This window comes from Thunnus thynnus, chromosome 2 (assembly GCF_963924715.1).
Source record: "Thunnus thynnus chromosome 2, fThuThy2.1, whole genome shotgun sequence".
Classification (NCBI taxonomy): Eukaryota; Metazoa; Chordata; class Actinopteri; order Scombriformes; family Scombridae; genus Thunnus; species Thunnus thynnus.
In genome coordinates this window covers 21,880,521-21,899,452 of record NC_089518.1, presented here as the reverse complement: position 1 = coordinate 21,899,452, position 18,932 = coordinate 21,880,521, and the positions used below count along the sequence as shown (strand labels likewise).

The following is an 18,932-nucleotide window of genomic DNA, read 5'->3' as shown; positions in this document are numbered from 1 at the left end:
AAATATAAGTAATAGTGGACAAAATTCTAATACGAGTCTTCAACAATCTGATCAAATGGTTATATGTACAGAACTATGTAAAATACATTTTTCTCCAGTGAAGCTAGTACCGAAGTTAACAGGCTTATTAGTGTCCGCACACAGGACTCGGGTGGCAGTAATCACACTCCATACATGGACGCCGTTTTGCGTGTTCCCACCGAGCGGCGCGCTTTGAATGATCGCCGGGAGAAGCCGGTGGCAGAGAGGGGCGGGCAGTCTGAGTCCTCTGTTCAAAAAGCTGCCAACGTCCGTCTGGAGAGAGTGTGGCGACCTGTTTCTGCTTGCACTACGACACAAGACACGACTAAAGAGGACCGAAATATGCTCTCCAGAAGCGCTACACGAGTTGCTTTTTGTTGACTCAAGTTTCTGACCTTAAAGTGCGCTAAAGACCGCGTTGAACAAAAAAAGGGAAAAAAGACACAACAGAAACAGCTACAAACCGCGCAAGTGGTACACGCTTTTGGCCGGAGAACCACCAGATCACATCAAGACTCACCGTCCAGATTTTTTCCTCCTCTCACCTGAGTCTGACAAGGAAGATTAAGATGTCTCTGGAGAGTTATTCAACGCTGGATGAGTCCTCTCTCCGAGCTTTGGTGAGTAGATGAATGATGAGGATGCTCTGACTCTGAGATGAAGTTACAGGCTACTGGTGAAAGTGGACCACTGAGGTGTTAAGAGTTAAAATCACTATTTCATACTGGAGTCACTCAGTTTGACATCCTTATCTTTAGTTTTTCATACATTTGCAGTTGCTTGTACACCATAAGTGTTGGGATCAGACTTTAAAAAATCATTTTAAAGGTGTAAAAGTAATGAAAGTGAAAGTTTTCCCCCCTGAAATAATTATTAACGAGTTTGTGTTTTATACTGTAAATGTCTTCCTGGTGTTTACTATAATGTGGTTAAACATATCTTGATTCAAGAGCAGCCAACCATGTTAACCCCATAATAGTGTAGCACAGTATAACTCACCTCACAGACATCACTGTCGTTTTCATGGCATGGTTTATGCATTTTTCTAACCTCTTTCCTTTCAATAATTCATACATAACAGTTGAGATAATCCTGACAGATGGTTTGCACGCAGACGTTTTTACAGACAACCGTAAATCCTCAGTGTGTGTCATGAAGTCTGAGGTGAAGTGAATTTGCACTCTGTATGAATGCAGATGTTTACCACTGAAGTCAAACAATGTGTCACTTTTTTGTTCACCAGCCAAAATGACTAGTGAAAGTTCAAATTTCACCAGCCACTCAATAGATTGTTTGTTTTTTTTGGCTGGTGAGTGAAACAAATCTACCAGCCACTTGCATATTTTACCAGCATTTGGCTGGTGGTTGGTGCTAATTTTGTGTTCTGGTGGGAGATCTTGTGCTGAAAGTCGATTAATTGATTAGTTGAGCAAGTGAAAATCAATTGCCACCAATTTTACATCATTTATGAGGCAAAAATGCCAAATACTTGCTGATTTCAGATTCCCAAATGTGAAGATTTGCTTATTTTCTCTGTCTTACATCATTGTAAATTGAATATATTTGTTTGGTCTGTTGGTCGAACAAAGCAAGCAACTTGAAGACATCTCATAGATGAAATGATAAGTTGATTAATCAAATACAAAACAACAATTGATTAATAAGTGAAAATAACTGTTAGTTACAGCCTGAGAGTTTTATGAGAAGTAGTTTTTAATCTGGTCAAAAAAGAGCTGATTTCTAAACACTAACATCACAAGATGACATCATGATGACACATAACATCTCTATTAAAACATAGTGGGAGGAGGTCAGTTCAGTGTGATAGTACGTTTGGACCTTGACATCAAGGCACATTAATTGTTATTAATAGCGGGGTATAAACACTTCCTGTTTAGACATGTCTTAAGTACTTCCTGAAGCCGAACACTGTAGTTTGTCTGACACACGGTGTGTATCATGACACCTGTAACACATTTATGAGGAAGCATGACTCACCAGGTCCGTGTTCAGACAGTTACACACATTCAACACTTGAAACGTCTGAGACACAGTGACCTCGCTGTAGTATTTCATTTTGTAATACCTAATACTGATTTAAAAAAAAAAAAAAAAGATCAAAAGTTTGTGTCATTAAAGATTTAAGTTCAAACATATTTGAACTGTCAGGTTTCCGACATGTACTGTTGACCTTCTGTCAGATTGGACTACACTTCTCTGCGTGCAGCTTGACTGCTAAAAGTCATTATCGTCTCGAGCCCCTTTGCCAAGAATGTGTACTTTAAGGAGAGGCCATCTCAGAAAAACATTTTGATTTCTGTTCCTTCAGATCAGTAAACCTGATAAGAAAAAGTGACTGTTTACTTTGGAGCCAAGCTGGGTATAAATCTCGTGTTTTGTTGACCTGTCTGAGGCTATTTAAACTGTATCCATTATTTCCCCAAAACTCTGTCAACGTCTGGCCAAGAGCTGCAGTCGTTTTTCTCCTCATAAATCACTTAAAGGACAAACTTCATTCCACGCGTGACATTGTAATAGCGGGAAAACAGAAGTGCGTAAAGGAAATAATATTTTATTGGTTTGCTTTGATCAATCGGTTTATGAGTTCATTTATTGAGGGAAAGATCAGGAAAGAGGGAGTCGATGAAAGATTGAGGGGAGATATTTGGCTTCTTGCTGAACCTCTTTTTGTTTTCTAATAATGTTTGTAGTAGTTTTATATTTCATTGAGTAGAGCTTCGGATTATATTATATTTCAAAGATGTTTCTGCACTGATGACATGACAACAGACCTCAGCTCATTGTTACTGGAGAAATAAAGCTTTGTCTGTGAATCTCTGTCCTTCATTGTCTTCGGAGAGCTGCAGTAGAATAAAACAAGAATCACGCTGACGTCTTGGCGATTTGTGGGGTTTCATCCTCATGTGACACTGACTCCTGTCTCCCGCCTCGTCTCTCTTTTGTACCACGTTGATTTACGGAGCCGAGCATCTTTTTCTTCTCCCCCCGCTGGTTCCCTCCATCAGATGTGACCACCAACTAAGGTCACAGAGATCCCACATTTTCACTGATGATATTTGCGGTGACTTGAGTGTCAGGGTTTTCCACAGTGAACTCAGCTCCTCATTTAAGGCAACAAACTCTGACTAAACTCGTTGCTTAGAGAGGTTCACGGGTTGGTTTGGGGGGGGGGGCGGGGTTGGGCTGGAATTTAAATTCAGCTCCGCAGACGTGAATAGAGAGCAGGTTTGAGCTTGAAGGTTTAGTTTTATATTCAGTATTTGTTGAGGAATTTGTGAATTACGAAGAAGTTTTTCAGGACGCCAGTAAGAGATGATGTGTGTGTTTGGAGATGCTCGGGTTTAATTAACTCAAAGGCGAGTGGAGAGCTGCTGTTAAACAACAGTCGGATAACGAACTCGCTCTCCAGGCCTGTGTTGTACTTAATGAACGAAACAGTCAGAAGGTCATACGGCGGCCTCTCTAACGCCACTAATCCCATCTCTACACTTCTATTCAAAGCACTGGCTGCCTTTTTTTTTATATGGCTCATTTAATCCTCTCCATGGCAACCAGGAAAAGCATTTTTCTTTTCTTGCGGCCGACACAATCATTTGAATATCCACCAAAATAATCAGTCGGTGTCCCGGTGTCTTTAGGAGAGAAGTGTACTGTGGGTCATCTGTCTGAATGGTGCTTTAAGAAACTTAAAAAGCTGCTTAAGGCCGCTTCGGAGAAAACCTCCTTCTAACCAAACCACTCCAACCACTGTCGCTTAAAAATAGACTTTATCAGCTGATTGCCGGCTCGGAGGGTGATAATTATCAGTTGTTATGCTGCTGAATCTCTTGTTAGGTAGTAGGTTCCTGTTTTTGTGTGGGTGGGTGGGTGTGTGTATGTGTGTGTCAACCCTGCAGGACGAGCCAGGTCTGCAGGTGTCTCTCGCTCAGCTGCTGTCTGGTTCCCTGTGAATTAAAGGACAGGTTCACAGTCTTTCAAGTCCGTCTTAAAACAACAGTCTCTATTTTCATTACGTCCGAGACCCTCCAGCTGCGGCGCAACTTAGGTAGTCAAACTCTTACAAGCTCTCAAATCAGCAAGTGGGCTGAAATTACAATAGTCGCTCGAAACCTGACTGTCTTTTCCAGTTTGTAGTCTGTCTTTTCATTTCTGAATTGACTTGACTGCTCGGAGACTCGTCTGTCCGTGGTGCCTGCTGGGCCGATTTCACATGCTGGATTGTCTCACATAGTGATTTGTAACGATTCTTGCCAGCCCTGTGACCGTCCTCTCTCCCTGGTGAGCAAGAAGCATTCACACATGTTTAAAATAGAGCAATTTCACTCTGCGGTCCGGCCTCAGTGATCTATGGGACCCCTGGGTCTTTGTTTTATGGCTATCTGGACCCTTTGTGCGTTGACAAGGGCTCAACGGTTTACAGTCGGAGTGGAAGAATGGGTTTGTTTTGTAGGCTCTTGGTAAGGTCCCCAGGTTCTCCTCACTCCCCCCCTAGAGACACGGCCCAAAATGTCAACCTCATCATCAGGAACGAATAAATCGGAAAAATGATGCTGCATTACGTAACCGTCGTCTGGGATGATTTCAGATATATCTGCTGTGTGTTTTTTAATGCCGTCCTGTACTTGAAGCTAAATTTATCATGGGATTTTTGTTTCAAAATGTCTTCCTTCTTAGTTTCAATCACATTTTGTTAAAAGAAAAAAAAGAAAAAAGAAAAACTCGGAGCAGGATGATAATGCAAGACTTGACCTGAGCCTTGTTAGCAGTCATTAAAACCATTTTTCTTCATTCGAACACGTTGCCCTTGAATGTTTCATAAGACGGATACAAGCTGTTGCATGCAACACGTCTGCCTCTGAATACAGCTCCTCCACTCCTTCCTCTCCGCTCCCATACAAAGAAAAGAAAAGAGTGTGAAGTGTTTTATGCTTGTGAGCATTGATAACACCTGCTGCTGCAGGCTTTATGCTGGCGGTGAACATTACTGCTTTTGACCTTTCTGGATGTTTACAGCGTTTTTTTAACGTTTTTCTCTCACTTGGTGTGAAAAAAAGTTCACACACCTGATTTTTCTTCTACTGAGCCTGTCATCATCCTCACAGGTATTTACTTGCTTCACATTTCCACAAAGCGTTTCCCGTATGATTAACTTTCAAAGGTGTCAGATGGAGAAATGTCAACAAACAGGGCAGCTTTCCTTTTTAAACTGACACAATTCAAATGATCTGCACTGTTGCCGTGCAGAACAGAAGAAAAATTCAGTTCCAGCCCCCGTACTTCAGCGTCTGACAGCTGATATCCAAACACAGGCAGGGAGCAGAGAGATAAGAAGTGACTTGTTTGTTTGATATAACAGGAAACTTCTGTTACTGAATGCTTCTATAAATAGCCGGTCATTCGTTGGCTCTGAAAGGATGAGAAAAGAAAAGGAGTGAACTTTGAGATGATGAGTGTATAAACTCCTCCAAAAGTCTATTTTTGGTCTGTGGCCTTTTAGTAGTTTTCTTGCTGTGGAGTAATAATGAAGAGTGAATGTGACACTACAGCACATGAATTTTAGCAAACATTTACTCCACGTATGAAGCTGAAAGTTGAAGTTAAGTTCAGCGTGATGTATTTTCTTATTAAAGCGGACACGTGATAGATTTATGTCATTTTGAAATGTCAGATACTTTGGAAACATGAGCTGGCATTTCAATATGGGCAGTATTTTATTATTATAAAGATAACAGGGGCTGTTTTGTCATTTTTAAAATGCCACAAAAGAATAACGTGACAGTTTAACAATCGGAATAACAAACTTCGAAAGAGGTGGGTGCTGCTTGTGTCAGTTTGCTAATGTGATTACATTCTTACAGTAAGTGAATTAACAGTTTATGAGGTAAACTATGTATGTTACTGCTCGTGCTTCTTGTCTACAAATCGTGCAGCTCTGCAGCGATGTGATGTACAGACAATCGAACAAACCTCGGAACATTTCAGACATTTTGCGAACGCCTGAAACTGTGCAGTCAGATGTTTAATTATGGGGTATCAAGATTGAGAGCATTGACAAATGTTGAGCCCCCTACAGGCATCGTTTTAAAAATGCAAAAGGAGGAACGGCACGCATCATTCCCCAACATTTAATCAGTAGATATTGATCATGAAAGAGGGTCTGGGCTGATCAATAGCTGGTCCTTGATTCAGTTTTAGGGATCAAAAACAGAATCGTTCAAGAGTTACAGCCTGACAAGTAGAGACAAGACTACAGTTGCTCCCTGCAGCGGAGAACTCTGCTCAAAGATACGATCTTTGCTGTATAGGCTCAATAAATAAATACAAGGTATTCTGTCTTTGGAAAATGGGGCTGTCACCCAAAGGGGTGAAGCGATTTTTTGAAAGCATATGAGACAGAGTCTGCTGTCAGAGCTGCTCTGGTCTTTTCGTATTTGTGGTAAGTGATCCGACAGATCTCCATCTGTCTGGAGCATCACTCTGCCAACTGGAAAAAGTCTGGATAAGGGATTTTTAAGGTGTTCTCCGTCTCCTTCACCGTCGCCACCAGGCGTCTCCGAGATTTAGTGCTTTAGGCGTTCAGAGCTGTTTTTGTGACAAACACTCCAATCTTCTATTCAGACTGTTTTCCAGGGGTTTTAGACTCAGAAGAAATACCTCCCAGATGTGTACAATGTGTCAATTGGTCTCCAGGCCTTATCTATAACATCTCAACATGGCATTTAAGACATCATCAAATTGACTCTATCTGTTTTTAATCTGTGCAAAATCACAACACGTTAACATAAACTTGGTTAATGTCCACTTTAGATAAACTGAGGAAGCTGTGTTTGATGTTCATCACCCCTTTTGCTTTGCACAAACACAGATTCTCTGATGCAACGCACCATAGTAGAGCCTCTGCACAGTGTCTGCAGCATTTGGCTTTATATTGGAATACTTAGGTGTGGCCCTTTTTTATAGAGAATAATAGCATACAGGAAACAGCATGCAGCAACTCTGCCAGATCAGAAATAGTTTGGGTCACATACTGAAGCAAACCAACGCAAAAAAAGATGCATGTATCTCAGAGAGACAGATGGAAGAGAGAGAGAGAGATAAGATGTAGTCAGCGCAGAGAGAGATGTTTAAAGCACTGAGCTTTCAGCCTCCTCCATATTGAATCCCTCAGGAAAGAGACATTTCCTGAGATCCACCAGGAATTGTCCAGCGGATGTTGATGTTTTGCTTTCCAACTCGCTGTTGTTAATGCCGTGGCATTCTTGAGATATACACAGCTGATACGTTAAATTTTGTTTGGCTTCGTCTGTCCGTCAGTGTGCAAGTCTCACTGCTGTTGTTATAGTTAAATGTGCATTTTGGGATTCAGCATGGCTGGCTCTTATGTATCCGTTTGTGCTCCGCAGCCTCCCAGAGTGCTTCAACCTGCCCTCTGGGACATCTCTCTCGCCTCCTGCCTCCTTCGCTCATTAAACCGAAAGACTCAGTTTGACCAGCGATGTCCCATATTTGAAGAGGATTCATCCTCCTCTGGTTCCCGCAGTGAGCCGAGTCTGAAGAGCAGGATTCAATGCAATCTTTTTTATCTCTTTATTTATGACGGCCCTTCCCTGCTCATATTGTTGCACTGTATCAGATCTTCTGCTTATGACCACCAAAATGCTGATAAGCTGCGGGCATCTCCCATCCTCTGCTGGTTTCCTACGATTAGGCACGATGAGGTCAAAACTTTGAACTTTGCGGCGCTGTAAGCACGGAGAGTCAAGATAATGGCACAGAAAGTGTAGATCTAGGCAACCAACCCTACACTTGACCCAAGAACAGAGTGAAATGCTCGCATGCAAAGCCAGAGTGAACGGACAGTCAAAGTATTGTTCGCACTGTTTAGGTTTTATAATATATTGTGCAGAGTTTGCAGCAAAATAATAAGACCGCTGCGAAACCTTTGATGAGGCCAGCTCACCAAATGTGGGACACCGTTGTACCGAGCAGGCTGTGACTGACCTGGATCTTTCTGTGTGACCTGATCTACAGCCCTGAAGAGAAAGTGTCTGGAGCCAGACAGCTGAAATGGGCCAAAGCGTCTCGGAGATGCAGCTGATCCAGCCCGAAATAATTATTCTACTGTGGCCAGTCTTTAGCTGTCTTTGGTGGACTGTAAAGCAGTCAGATCTGCAACAATGCCAGAGATTGAAAACATCTTCCGCAGAGAGCTCGGAAAAGGTCGATATTTTATACTCGAGATCAGAGCATCGACCACGTGTGCACAATCAAGTGTGCGCTCATTAATCCTTCAGGATGTGGTGCCCCCCTGCGCTAATGTAAGACTGAACTCGTAAGCCTGCCGCGTCAGCAACATGCGCAACACGTGTGAGTTCAGATCTTTTCTTCAGTGCATCATTACATTCCTATAGGTCGTTGTTGATGCCCTCTACCCCCCATCTGACCCACATGCATTCCTCCATGTGTCCTTCCTTTATGCCTGCTCCTTCAAGTGTAAAAGGGGACACTTTTTTCCCAGGTCTACTCTGGACCTCTGTCCTACCATCCAGCTATTAGTAAAAGTAAAGCTTCCCCACACGTGTAGTTGCACCCACAGAGAGCACGTTGCCACATGTACAGTAATCTTGCTTGTATTTTTCACAGGTACTCCCTTTTTTTTTTTTTTTTTTTGTCTCTCGACCCAGACAATGGAAGCTCGGTACGTGCTGTACTGTAGCACATTGAGTTTTAACCTCGAATCTGGTTTGTTTCTTTGTTAATTTTTCAGCCGAGAGGTGACTGAAACTCCTTCTTCTTGCTTTGCAGGGCTCTCATGTATCCTGATTAAATTCCCATTTTTCAGTGGGTGTGGTGTGTGTGTGCGTGCGCGATACTGCATGCATGCATTGTTTTTCCTAAGGCGTCGAGAAATGATTTATAGGCTTTTCCACCTGATTCAGGTTGGAGTTTTGCCCCAAAGCGAAGTAATAAAAGTGATTTGAGGGTGATTTAAAATATTTTTGAACTTTCTCAACTATTCCAGATTGTTTATTTGTGTCTGTCTCAGTGTCTGTACCAGCCCAGCTTCCTCAGTGGCAGCTGGTAATCCACTTCAGCTCTGCTACAAGGAGTGTCCCGTGTCCTTATATGGGCAAACTCACTTGTGGGCTCGACACAAGTGAGTTTAAAGCACTGATCCGATCTGCTGCCTGGCTGCACTCTAACCCCAGCCTGGAAATTATTACTGTAGCCCTCATTTCATGCACAAACACACCGAATCCCCCCCCCCCCCCCCCCCCCCCCCCCCCTCACTTCTACCCATACACGTGGACACACACACACATTTCTTGCAAAGAGTATACATACTTCTTTGTGTCAGAGAATTTGCTCATCCTGCCATCGTTTGCAAAAAGTACAAAGTGTAAAAACAGCAAGTGGGATCAGCACATGCACACTCACCGGGAGTCAAAAGGTCAGAACTCAGCCTGAAAGGTCGTTGTGCTCACAGCCAGGCTTGGGTGTGTGTGTGTGTGTGTGTGTGTGGGAGGGTGATGGTAGATTTTTCTCACACCACAGGCTGTGATGTTTGAACCGACCTCCGTGAACCACAGCATGTGACACACATCCAGAGACACACGTAAATACGCGTAAATACACGCAGCTGTAACTGTCTAAAATGATAAAGTGATGGCAAAGAGGCAGAATTAGCCTTGAAACCAGTATAACTGATGAAAAAATGAGTAAACAAGACTGCAAATGTGACCAAACATTCAATGGCGACTTTAGGTACTTGACAGTTTTTGATACTCTGTGCTACAAACACATTTGTGTTGGTAGCGAGAACGTATTCAGGTGTACTACCCGACACAAATGATATGTAAACTAACATTGAGCCCAGGGTACAGAGTACAGAGTTCAGAGGCATATCTAGATGGAAAGACAGACCTTGTAACTCACAAGTTGCTGAAATGCTCAGAAAGAGTCTGAGACTATAGCATTTCTATGTAACACCACATGTTCCTATGAATAAATGTTCTAGCGAGAGTGAAAGAGAGCAGAATATAATTTAGACAAATCTGAACTTGTACACTTCTTGCTCTCTATTTGCACGCTCATTTATCTGGGTGTTCTGTCTCTCTTCACTGCCACGGCTTCAACATAATCCCTTTCTCTCAGTGCTGCACCCACAGGTGGTTGTTCCAGCGTGTGAGTGTAGCTCAACTGCAGACCTGCAAAATAACGGCTCAGTATATTTTGACTACCTGAGGAAAAACCTTGAGTGCCTGCCATGTTTGACCACTTCTGACGCCGTTTCCTCTTCTGGCTCTATAAATTTAAACCAACCTCGCAAACGAACTGCAACCATATTTAAATCTGTTTCTCTGATGTGCAGCAGATGAGTTCAGAGGGTGTTGCTGTCCTCAGGAGTGTGTGTGTGACCAGCTGGTTGGGATTACTGTAAAACCATGAACGCTCTCTAATTGACCGTGATTGATTGAGCTCCTTCAGTCGGATGTCTTTGGATAGGTTTTGAGGTTTCTGCTCCATAGAAATCTGCTGCTCTACAGGAAGTGAGTCAAACAGTACAGTACAAGCCTTAGCAGGCCTTCCATGTGGAACATGAAAACATTTTTTTGGTATTTTGCTTTTACCACAGGATGACTCCTGCCAAATAAGGACATTGGGTTCTGGTTTTTGTCAATGAGTAAGGACATTTGAATTAAATTCTGTAAATAGTGTTACTCATCTGTAGCCGTCGCCTTACAGCGGTCATGCTCCAGTTCCTACAGGACTGTCTTTTCTTTCTTTCAACCTATCAGTCACAACCACCTCCTCCATCCTGTTTCCTAACATTGTATCTCGTCAGCTGAGTCAGGTGACTCCGCCAGGGCCGGCAGGTGTGACAGCAGCTTCCTGACGAGTCTTCATTTAGCAGCAGCAGCAGCAGCAGACCAGACTGTAACGTGACTAAACCCTGCTGTCATTAAAGGTGTTGACAGCTCAGTCAGTGACGTCCCCATTTTTCACTAAAACATCGTCTGTGCCTGTGACCTATATGTTATACATGTGTGACTTCTGACTCATACGTCTCTCAACAGTGTGCGAGCAACTACTGCGTGAAAAAGCTCTCTGTCTGGGTGTAACGGCCATTCTCCCGGCCACAGAGTTGTTGTTGTCGTTTCGAGCCACAGTGACAGTTGGTTACTCAGAGGTCTGTGGCTCGGTTTGAAAAATGCCTTTGTGGGACGGTCACTGGTGTAAGGTGCTGTCACTGTGTAACTGGATTGATTTTTTTTTTTTTCTCTCTGACACAGTCAACTCTCTGTAAAGGCCACTGTCATGTGATGGTTTTGTCAAATGGACTCTGTGTCTACACCAGCGTGTTTCCATCTGTGGTTATTTATTGGTTATTCTGTTTTTGTTGGCAGGCGCCCAAGTTAAAGGTGTTTTATTTGCTTTGGTCACACCCACTCATTTGCCTTCCTGTGTAGGGACGTTATTGAGTTTTTTTTTTTTTTCCTTTTTTAAAATACGTCAGTTACAGCCCCTGGACTTGTGCCAGCTTAGCATAGCAGGTCAATCTAAACGGACTCAACATGCAGCCTCCTGTCTGCTGATTGGTTCATTTCAAATCATTTCAACCTTCTTTGTAAACATCAGATGTCTGCTTGAAGTTGCAGGTAAAAAGTCAAAGTGCGGACGTGCGCATAGGGGCTGTTTTTCTCCTTCTACCGTCACATCATGACTTTAATTCTCCTCGCTTTTGTTCTAATTTAGAAAGATTACTGTAATTGACTCGGACAGTTCTGCCGTCTATCACATGCTCCGAGAGCGAGAGAACGGTCCTCGGCTTTTTTTTTTTTTTTTAAATGTGATTTTGTTTTATGTTTAATCTGATATGCGCGATACACCGGCCAAAAATGCAGCCTGTTGTGAAATGCTAAGCAGAAGTTTTTTGAGGAGAGGCCCAGGCTGGAGGCTGTTCCCTTTTTAATATCTCAAATTAATGAATAAATAAATCAGTCAGTCTCCAAACTTGGCAGCTCATTGGCTGTATCATCACGTTATGACATTCATTCAACATTGAGCCTAACATTGTTGTAACAGACAGCTCCCTCGAGTGTTGGGTTAGTGTACGTGTGTGTGTTTGTGTGTGAAGGCATGTGAGAGACACGCTGTCCAGTGATAGAAATGAGCAACTGTGTTCTCATTTCCTCTCACCTCTCATTATTTCCCTACTGCACAATGAAAAAAAACCCTTCATATTATCTCACTGCTGGACCCGACCTGAACCCAGTTCCTCATCGTCAGATTTCACTACCATCCCTTTCCTTGTGAGTCAGCAGGAATGTAAGGAATGACCTGTGCGAGGCCCTTTCCCACCCAGCTCTCATCTGCCCATTTTTAGGCATTCCCAAGTCTAGCTTCTCTCTCATTTTTCTCTCTTTCACTTTGCCTGCCTGTCATCCTATCTCTTTGTTAACCGCTCTACTTTCCCCTCTTTATCCTTCTCTCCTCCTCCCTCATATCCTTTCTTCCTGCCTTTTCTGAGCACTTTCTCAGCTTACACGTCCTTTTTCAGTTGGCTCAGCACTTTAAATTTCCACAAATTACAGTATATAGGAGAGCCCCTCTGAGCTGCATATTTTGTCGAACCACAGCGAGACCTCAAAACCACTGGCCCTCTTCATCTTTTGTGAGACCCCCACCCACCCCGTCCTCCCCCCCTCCTCTGGCCCCAGCAGGGGGGGGAGCACATCAACCCTCTTTTCAACCCATCAGGGTGTAAAGCTTAGTTTAACAACCACATCCAGCTCCTTCTAGCAACTTACAAAGGTTTGTGTCTACTCTGCAGGTTTTAACTGGTGCCGCAGGAAACCGTCAAGTGTGTGTTTGAGCGTGAGGTGTATCGGCCTGTCAGAGGAGCAGGAGCTGCTCATCTCCGCATGTGTTGACAGGTTCCCGCTGTCGACTAAATGAGAGATCTGTGTCCCGTGTGACAGCAGACGGCTCCCTCGACCTTCCCATGCTTACGGCTGTCGCTGACATAAAAGCGTTGGGCTTGCTGAGGTTCCACGTTTGTCTGCAGGCGTGCTTTTGTATAAATACACACACTCACACACACACACACACGTGTACAGCTTTAATTACACCTCTTGTGCTTGAGAAAATAAACCCTTTTTAACTAATAGTCATTCAAAGTGTTGAAATGGCTCGGTGAGTGTGTTAAGTGGGGCCACTTCAACATCTGCGGCCTCCTGCAGCCTGGCTCCTGCTCAACTACGGGTGAAATACAACCAGAGAAGAAGGCACCTGGTTAATGGGTTGTCCCGGAGAGCTGAACACACTTGTTTCTCAGACCAGCTGTTGGCGTGTCTGTTTCTCATCCCCTGCTCCTTGCTCAGGTGGTCCTGTCTTTTCACATTAGTGAAGTCAGATCACTTGTCATCACCAATCTATAAGCCGTCCGCCGGCCCGGCTCACCTTGTAACTCCCTACCACACATTTTAAAAGTAAGCCAAGGCTGTTTAGTCCACTGCCGTGTGGATGTCCCACACCTGAATGCTACTTTCTATCAGCTATGACTCTTTTTATGCCGCTACAAGCCAAAAAAACAGGAAAAATCACAAATGTAGCTCCCTTGAAGGTGGATTCCTGAACATTTTGGGGTATACTTTCTTTTTTTCTGGACATCTGTGTGTGTTTCTTCTGGCAGATTGGTGGGAAATCTACCCATTCCTGTAAGCGAGTGCCTTATTGTCCTTGTTTGGCAGGGTTAACTACAGAGGGCGAGTGAAAGAAGTCAGCGCTAAGACTTCTTGCACTACTTATTCACCGCCCTGTACTTAGACTGAGACCAGACCTCTGGCCCTTTTAGCAATAGATTCTCATATAATTGTGTGGTCATGTCCTCACATGTAACTGTGCATCTGTGGTCTGTTCTCACACAGATACAAATATAGGAAGGCCAGTTTGGCCGTGTGACATCCCGCTGTTTTTGCACCTGTAACACTTGTGTTCATCTTCATGGCCTCTCTGTGTTTGTCTTTTCATGGTGAACTTGCAGCTGGATGGAACCGTGGATCTGGACGAGAGACGCCTCATACGTTCAGCCATCCGGGAGTTAAGGAGGAGGGAGATCGAGGACATGGAGGCCGCTCTGGCCAGCAAGAGATTTCGACCAACACGACTCAAACAGCAAGAGGACAAGGAGAACCAGCACAGGTGAAACCACACACACACACACACGTACAGACACACGTACAGACACACGCACACAGTTCTGCCCGAATGGAAAAACTGCACCAGTCCAGGTGAAATGGAGATGCTGAGAAAACACTCACAAACCCAGATGCAGCATTCCTCAACTCTCTGGTGGTGAAAGAGAAAAGTCTGGAAAATCAAGTCAGGAAATCATCGGGGACAGAAAACAGCAACCGCAGTAAATTTTCTTTTTTTCCATTGTGTATGCACGTTTAACAATAAATACTTTCACTTTTAAAAGGTTGTCTGCGTGACAGATTGCCAGCCAGTGTTTGAATCATGAGAGTCAGATAGAAGCAGCTTTTCTCAGATTGTTTGTTTGTCTTTACTGGCCCGTTCAGAGACTTCTCGTAATACGCAGGTCTCGGCACCTGTCATTCAGCTGAGGTATGTGGAAAAACTGATAACGCGGCTTTATTGTTGTCTTCGCCATCTTGTCAATAAACAAAATTTTGCTCTCAAGTCTAATGAGAAACAGGTGTTACAGGTTTTAAGTTATCAAACAAGGTCATCTTTGTGTTCCTGGAAACACTGTGATTATATTGTATTTTAAAGAGGCTCAGAGGAATATAAATCCTCATCTAACCTCTAATGTTACTTTTATTAAAGATATCGATCATGTGGAGATATTAAAACATTTTTAAGGGTGATCAGCGCAGGCTTTACCCAAAAACTGAACTCGTTTTTGATTGGCTCTGCTCATTAGCTGTTCAGTTATGCCAAATTGCAGCGTTTAAACCCCGTGTTAAGCAGGTTTTACCCATTTAGATTAGAGAAACTGTAGCTGTAAGCCATTAAGCATCTTACCAAAACTCATTCAAGAATATCACTTCATGAAGAACCTTTTTCTGTCCAGAGCTGTAGAATATTTGACGCCAAAATCACAAAAACTGAATAATCGAGGAACCTGAAGCATTGTTTTTCTTCTCGTGGATGAAAGCCAGAGTTCTAGCGACCAAGATGGCCTCTTAAAGGTGTTAATTAACGAGTGGCACGACTTCCAGGCTACAGCACAATCCCAACATCTGGTCTGGAGCACAATAAAGACTTAACACTACTGGATGTGAAAAGAATACTCTCAACCTTCCCTTCTCTCTATCCTTCCTTCTTTCTCTCTCTCCGTGTCGCTTAATCCTATTAAGACCAGTGGCCGGGGTTTAATCATTTCCATTCGCTGCTGCTCTTAGATGACTTGGGTTACAAAAACAAAGGAGCTGCTTCGCTGAAGCCGCTAGAGAAAAGCATACCTGCTCTCACGGCGGCATGCACGTGCGCACATGTTAGGACACACGCGCAAAAACAAAAAAAAAAAAAATCTGCCTGAAAGTTGTATTATCCCGTGCCTCTCAGTGGTGGAATGTGAAATATTCCACTTCAACGTGCCACACATCCTTTAATACCAATGACTGGAGGAAAGCGAGGATAATGAGGGGAACTGGAGGAGCGTATGAGTAACAGAAACCGAGGCATTAAAATAGAGAAATATGAGGCTGAAAAGAGGGAGGATGAGAGCAGCCTTTTTCAGGCGCTATGTGTCACTGCTGTCAAATCTGTTATGCCACAGTATCACTTTTTCCACACTTGATGCTCATGTTTCCTCTGATGAGATTTCTAACAGCCAAGAAAACCGTGTGTCATTTCGAAACTGTCTTCTGCTGCCACTCACTCACACGCAGAGAAAGGCGTCGGATTAGAGTCGGTGAAGTCAAACGGTTTGTATTTTGAAGTTGATACTCAGACATAATGATGATCATTACAACCGCTTCGCTGTCTCTCTCTCAGGTCAGAATCCAGCGACACCTTGGATGTCTTGTCAGGCAAACTGCAAACGATCCAAGACATTGATGAGCTCACGAAAATGGTGAGTATTAAGGAATCATTAAATGTATGAACACTGACATCTTAAATTGTGCGGAACTGATCTTCTGTATGTGCGTTTGCTTGTAGCTCCGTGCTGCCAGCGAGTATGAGGAGAGGAAGATGATCCGAGCAGCCATCCGACAGATCAGAGACGAACAGCTGCAAGGTGAGTCCAGCTGTCTGATAACATGTCTGTATGTCTGTTAGATTTGACATCACCTGTCTGATTAAGGTGAAACTTTGAACTGATCAGAGGGAAAATCTATAAACTCAAATGCGACACAACATCTAAGGATGATGCATTTTTTCACTGTTTCAGATAAATACACACATTTATCAATCAATACAAAGTAAAATAATTGGTCATACAGGACAGTATAAGCATGTATTGAAGTCCTGACACTGATTGGCCTGACGAGGGCGCTAAAATTAAAGGTAAAAACTTAACCTATTGTTGAACTACTGAACCTACCCACTTTTATGTGAAAGGTTCATGCGTATTGATTATCAGTTGGCCATAGAGGGCTTGTCTTAGCCGGCGTGTGTCAGTCTGCGGTCGCCATAGTTACTCAGGCAGATCTACCTACCTAGATCTATGATACTGGATCAGATAGTGAATTCCTGTCATTCCTTAGCGCTGTCTGGACTGTGTGAGGCCCCCGTCACTCTGCATCACTGTGATGCATGGACGGGATGTTACGAACACACACACACACACACACACACACACACACACACACACACACACACACACACACACAAACACAGACACACAAACACACACACTCTGTCCTACCGTCACCTCCTGCTGTTCGGGGCCATGAAAGGACACCTTAGATCAGTGGTTCTCAAACCTTTTCATGTCAAGGACCCTCAAATTGACACGAATTAGACCACAGACCCCCATTTTTGATAAGATTTTGTCCCTGGGTCCTGCATCTGATAAGATTTTGTCATACATTAGTAGACATAGTCATACATTCTGTCATTGTGCTACTTATGCTGGGGACCCCCTAGAACCCTTTCAAGGACCCTTTGGGGTCCCCGGACCCCACTTTGAGAACCACTGCCTTTAGATAATTTCGTCGTCTGTCACCTTAACTCTCGCCTATCTTTGTTTGCTCTTGTCATTTCACAATTAATCCGGAGTAATGATACTATTACTTCTGTGTGTGTTTTCAGGGAACGTGGAAAGAGGTAAAGCTCCTGGACGCTGCCATGAGACGGAGAGCGTGGAACCCCAGAGCAGCCTGGGAACTGGCGTGAGTACAGCAGAGTTAATAGAGCAATCAATGTGATGAATGAGTGCAGATATTATTTTAATGTTCCAGGGTCATTCTGATACGGTCCTAACAATCAATCCCGTTTCAACTGATGACTAAACTGTCTAATACGTGCTCACGTCAGCCTCCATTTGCAAATCTGAACCCAGCACAGACCAATTTGCGGTTGCTGACTTTATTTGCATGGCAACAGTAACCACTGAGGTTTCTCTGTCACCACAATGAAGAATGCAGCAAACAGCAACAAGCATTGTGACTTGAGTCACACACTTTGTCATGAATGTGGCCACGCCACACGCATACAGGCAAAACACAAACCTCGGCTGCCACGGAGCAAGGAATCCGTTGTTGTTTTTTTTTCTTTTTTTTACAGTCTCATTCAGGTTTGGCCAAGTATGAGGAGAAAGATGAAATTTAATCTGAGCCTGATGTTCAGTGAAGCCAGTAAATTCTCTCACAATCTCCCATTGTGCTCACATCTACCTGTGCAGGTGTTCACACTAAAAATGAAATATTTAAAGTATGAGAGCAACCAGAGAATTAAAGATTTTATATACTTTTAACTGAATTTAATCAGATTTTATACACATTTTAATGGTGTTGCTGCATTTTCACAACATCACACCTCTCTGAGTCTCGCTCCAGTCGTTTTTTGAACTCTCAGCTGACTGGCCCTCTAGTGGACGACAACAGCACTTTGTTTTCGGTGGAACTAAAGTTTTATCTTTGGCTGCCTGACAAATTGAATTGTATGATTGTTGCAGTAAACATGAAGACATAAGACTCTGCCAGGGGCCAGATGTTATCTTATCTGCTGTGTTTGATCACTGTTTTCTTTTTGATTAATGTTCTGTTTCCAGTGGATGAGATTTGTGTGGGGGGGAAAAACAAAGTTAATTCTTACTGTATGCGGTCACTGTTGTTGTAACGAAGCCTTTTGACTGATGGAAGTGGAGGAGCACCTACTGTATTTATACTTTAAAGGAAAACACAATCAGTTGCATTATCAGAGTTATGGTGGTGTCTGTGAAATATAAAAATAAAAGAAGAGAAATAAAAGGCTGTTTGTATCAGCCCCATTATCTGTTGTAGCCTGTGCTACGCTTGCATGCATTCCTTTGTTTGTATGTGTATGTGTGTGTGTGTGTGTGTGTGTGTGTGTGTGTGTGTGTGTGTATTCTTCTTAGTTAGGAAATGATGATATCATGTTGGCGTCACAGGATGCTCTAACATTCAAGCCTTTTTTTACCTCACTTCCTGTAAGACAGCTGAGCAGTGCGGTGGTGCTGTTGTGAGCCACAGGTGGTGTGATGGATGAGGGGTGGTGATGAGAAGGGGGGAGGGGGGGGTTCGGACAGACAGACAGGCAGCCCACCAGCTGTGTCCCAGCAGTGGAGTCTGCGCTGGAATGGGGACGTAGCCAAAAACAACATCAACCAGCAGCAGCAAGGCTCCTTCCACTCACATCACAGCAGCGGATCTCTTTGAGCTGAGTGCAATTGT

At 43.5% G+C, this 18,932-nt stretch overlaps 1 protein-coding gene across 6 annotated transcripts in view; it reads left to right on the top strand.

Moving 5' to 3' along the window:
• The first annotated feature begins 258 nt into the window (after positions 1-258).
• smtnb (smoothelin b) overlaps positions 259-18,932 on the top strand; it is a 48,088-nt gene continuing 29,414 nt past the window's right edge. For 4 of the 6 annotated variants that reach the window (XM_067610690.1, XM_067610668.1, XM_067610699.1 and 1 more), the window contains exons 1-5: positions 261-641; positions 14,090-14,247; positions 16,069-16,147; positions 16,234-16,312; positions 17,329-17,408. In XM_067610690.1, the coding sequence (XP_067466791.1) occupies positions 591-641; positions 14,090-14,247; positions 16,069-16,147; positions 16,234-16,312; positions 17,329-17,408 (447 nt within the window). In that variant the 5' untranslated portion in view covers positions 261-590. Of the gene's footprint in view, positions 642-14,089; positions 14,248-16,068; positions 16,148-16,233; positions 16,313-17,328; positions 17,409-18,932 lie in introns of all 6 variants that reach the window. The other 2 variants (XR_010931407.1, XM_067610682.1) reach the window with 2 other exon arrangements.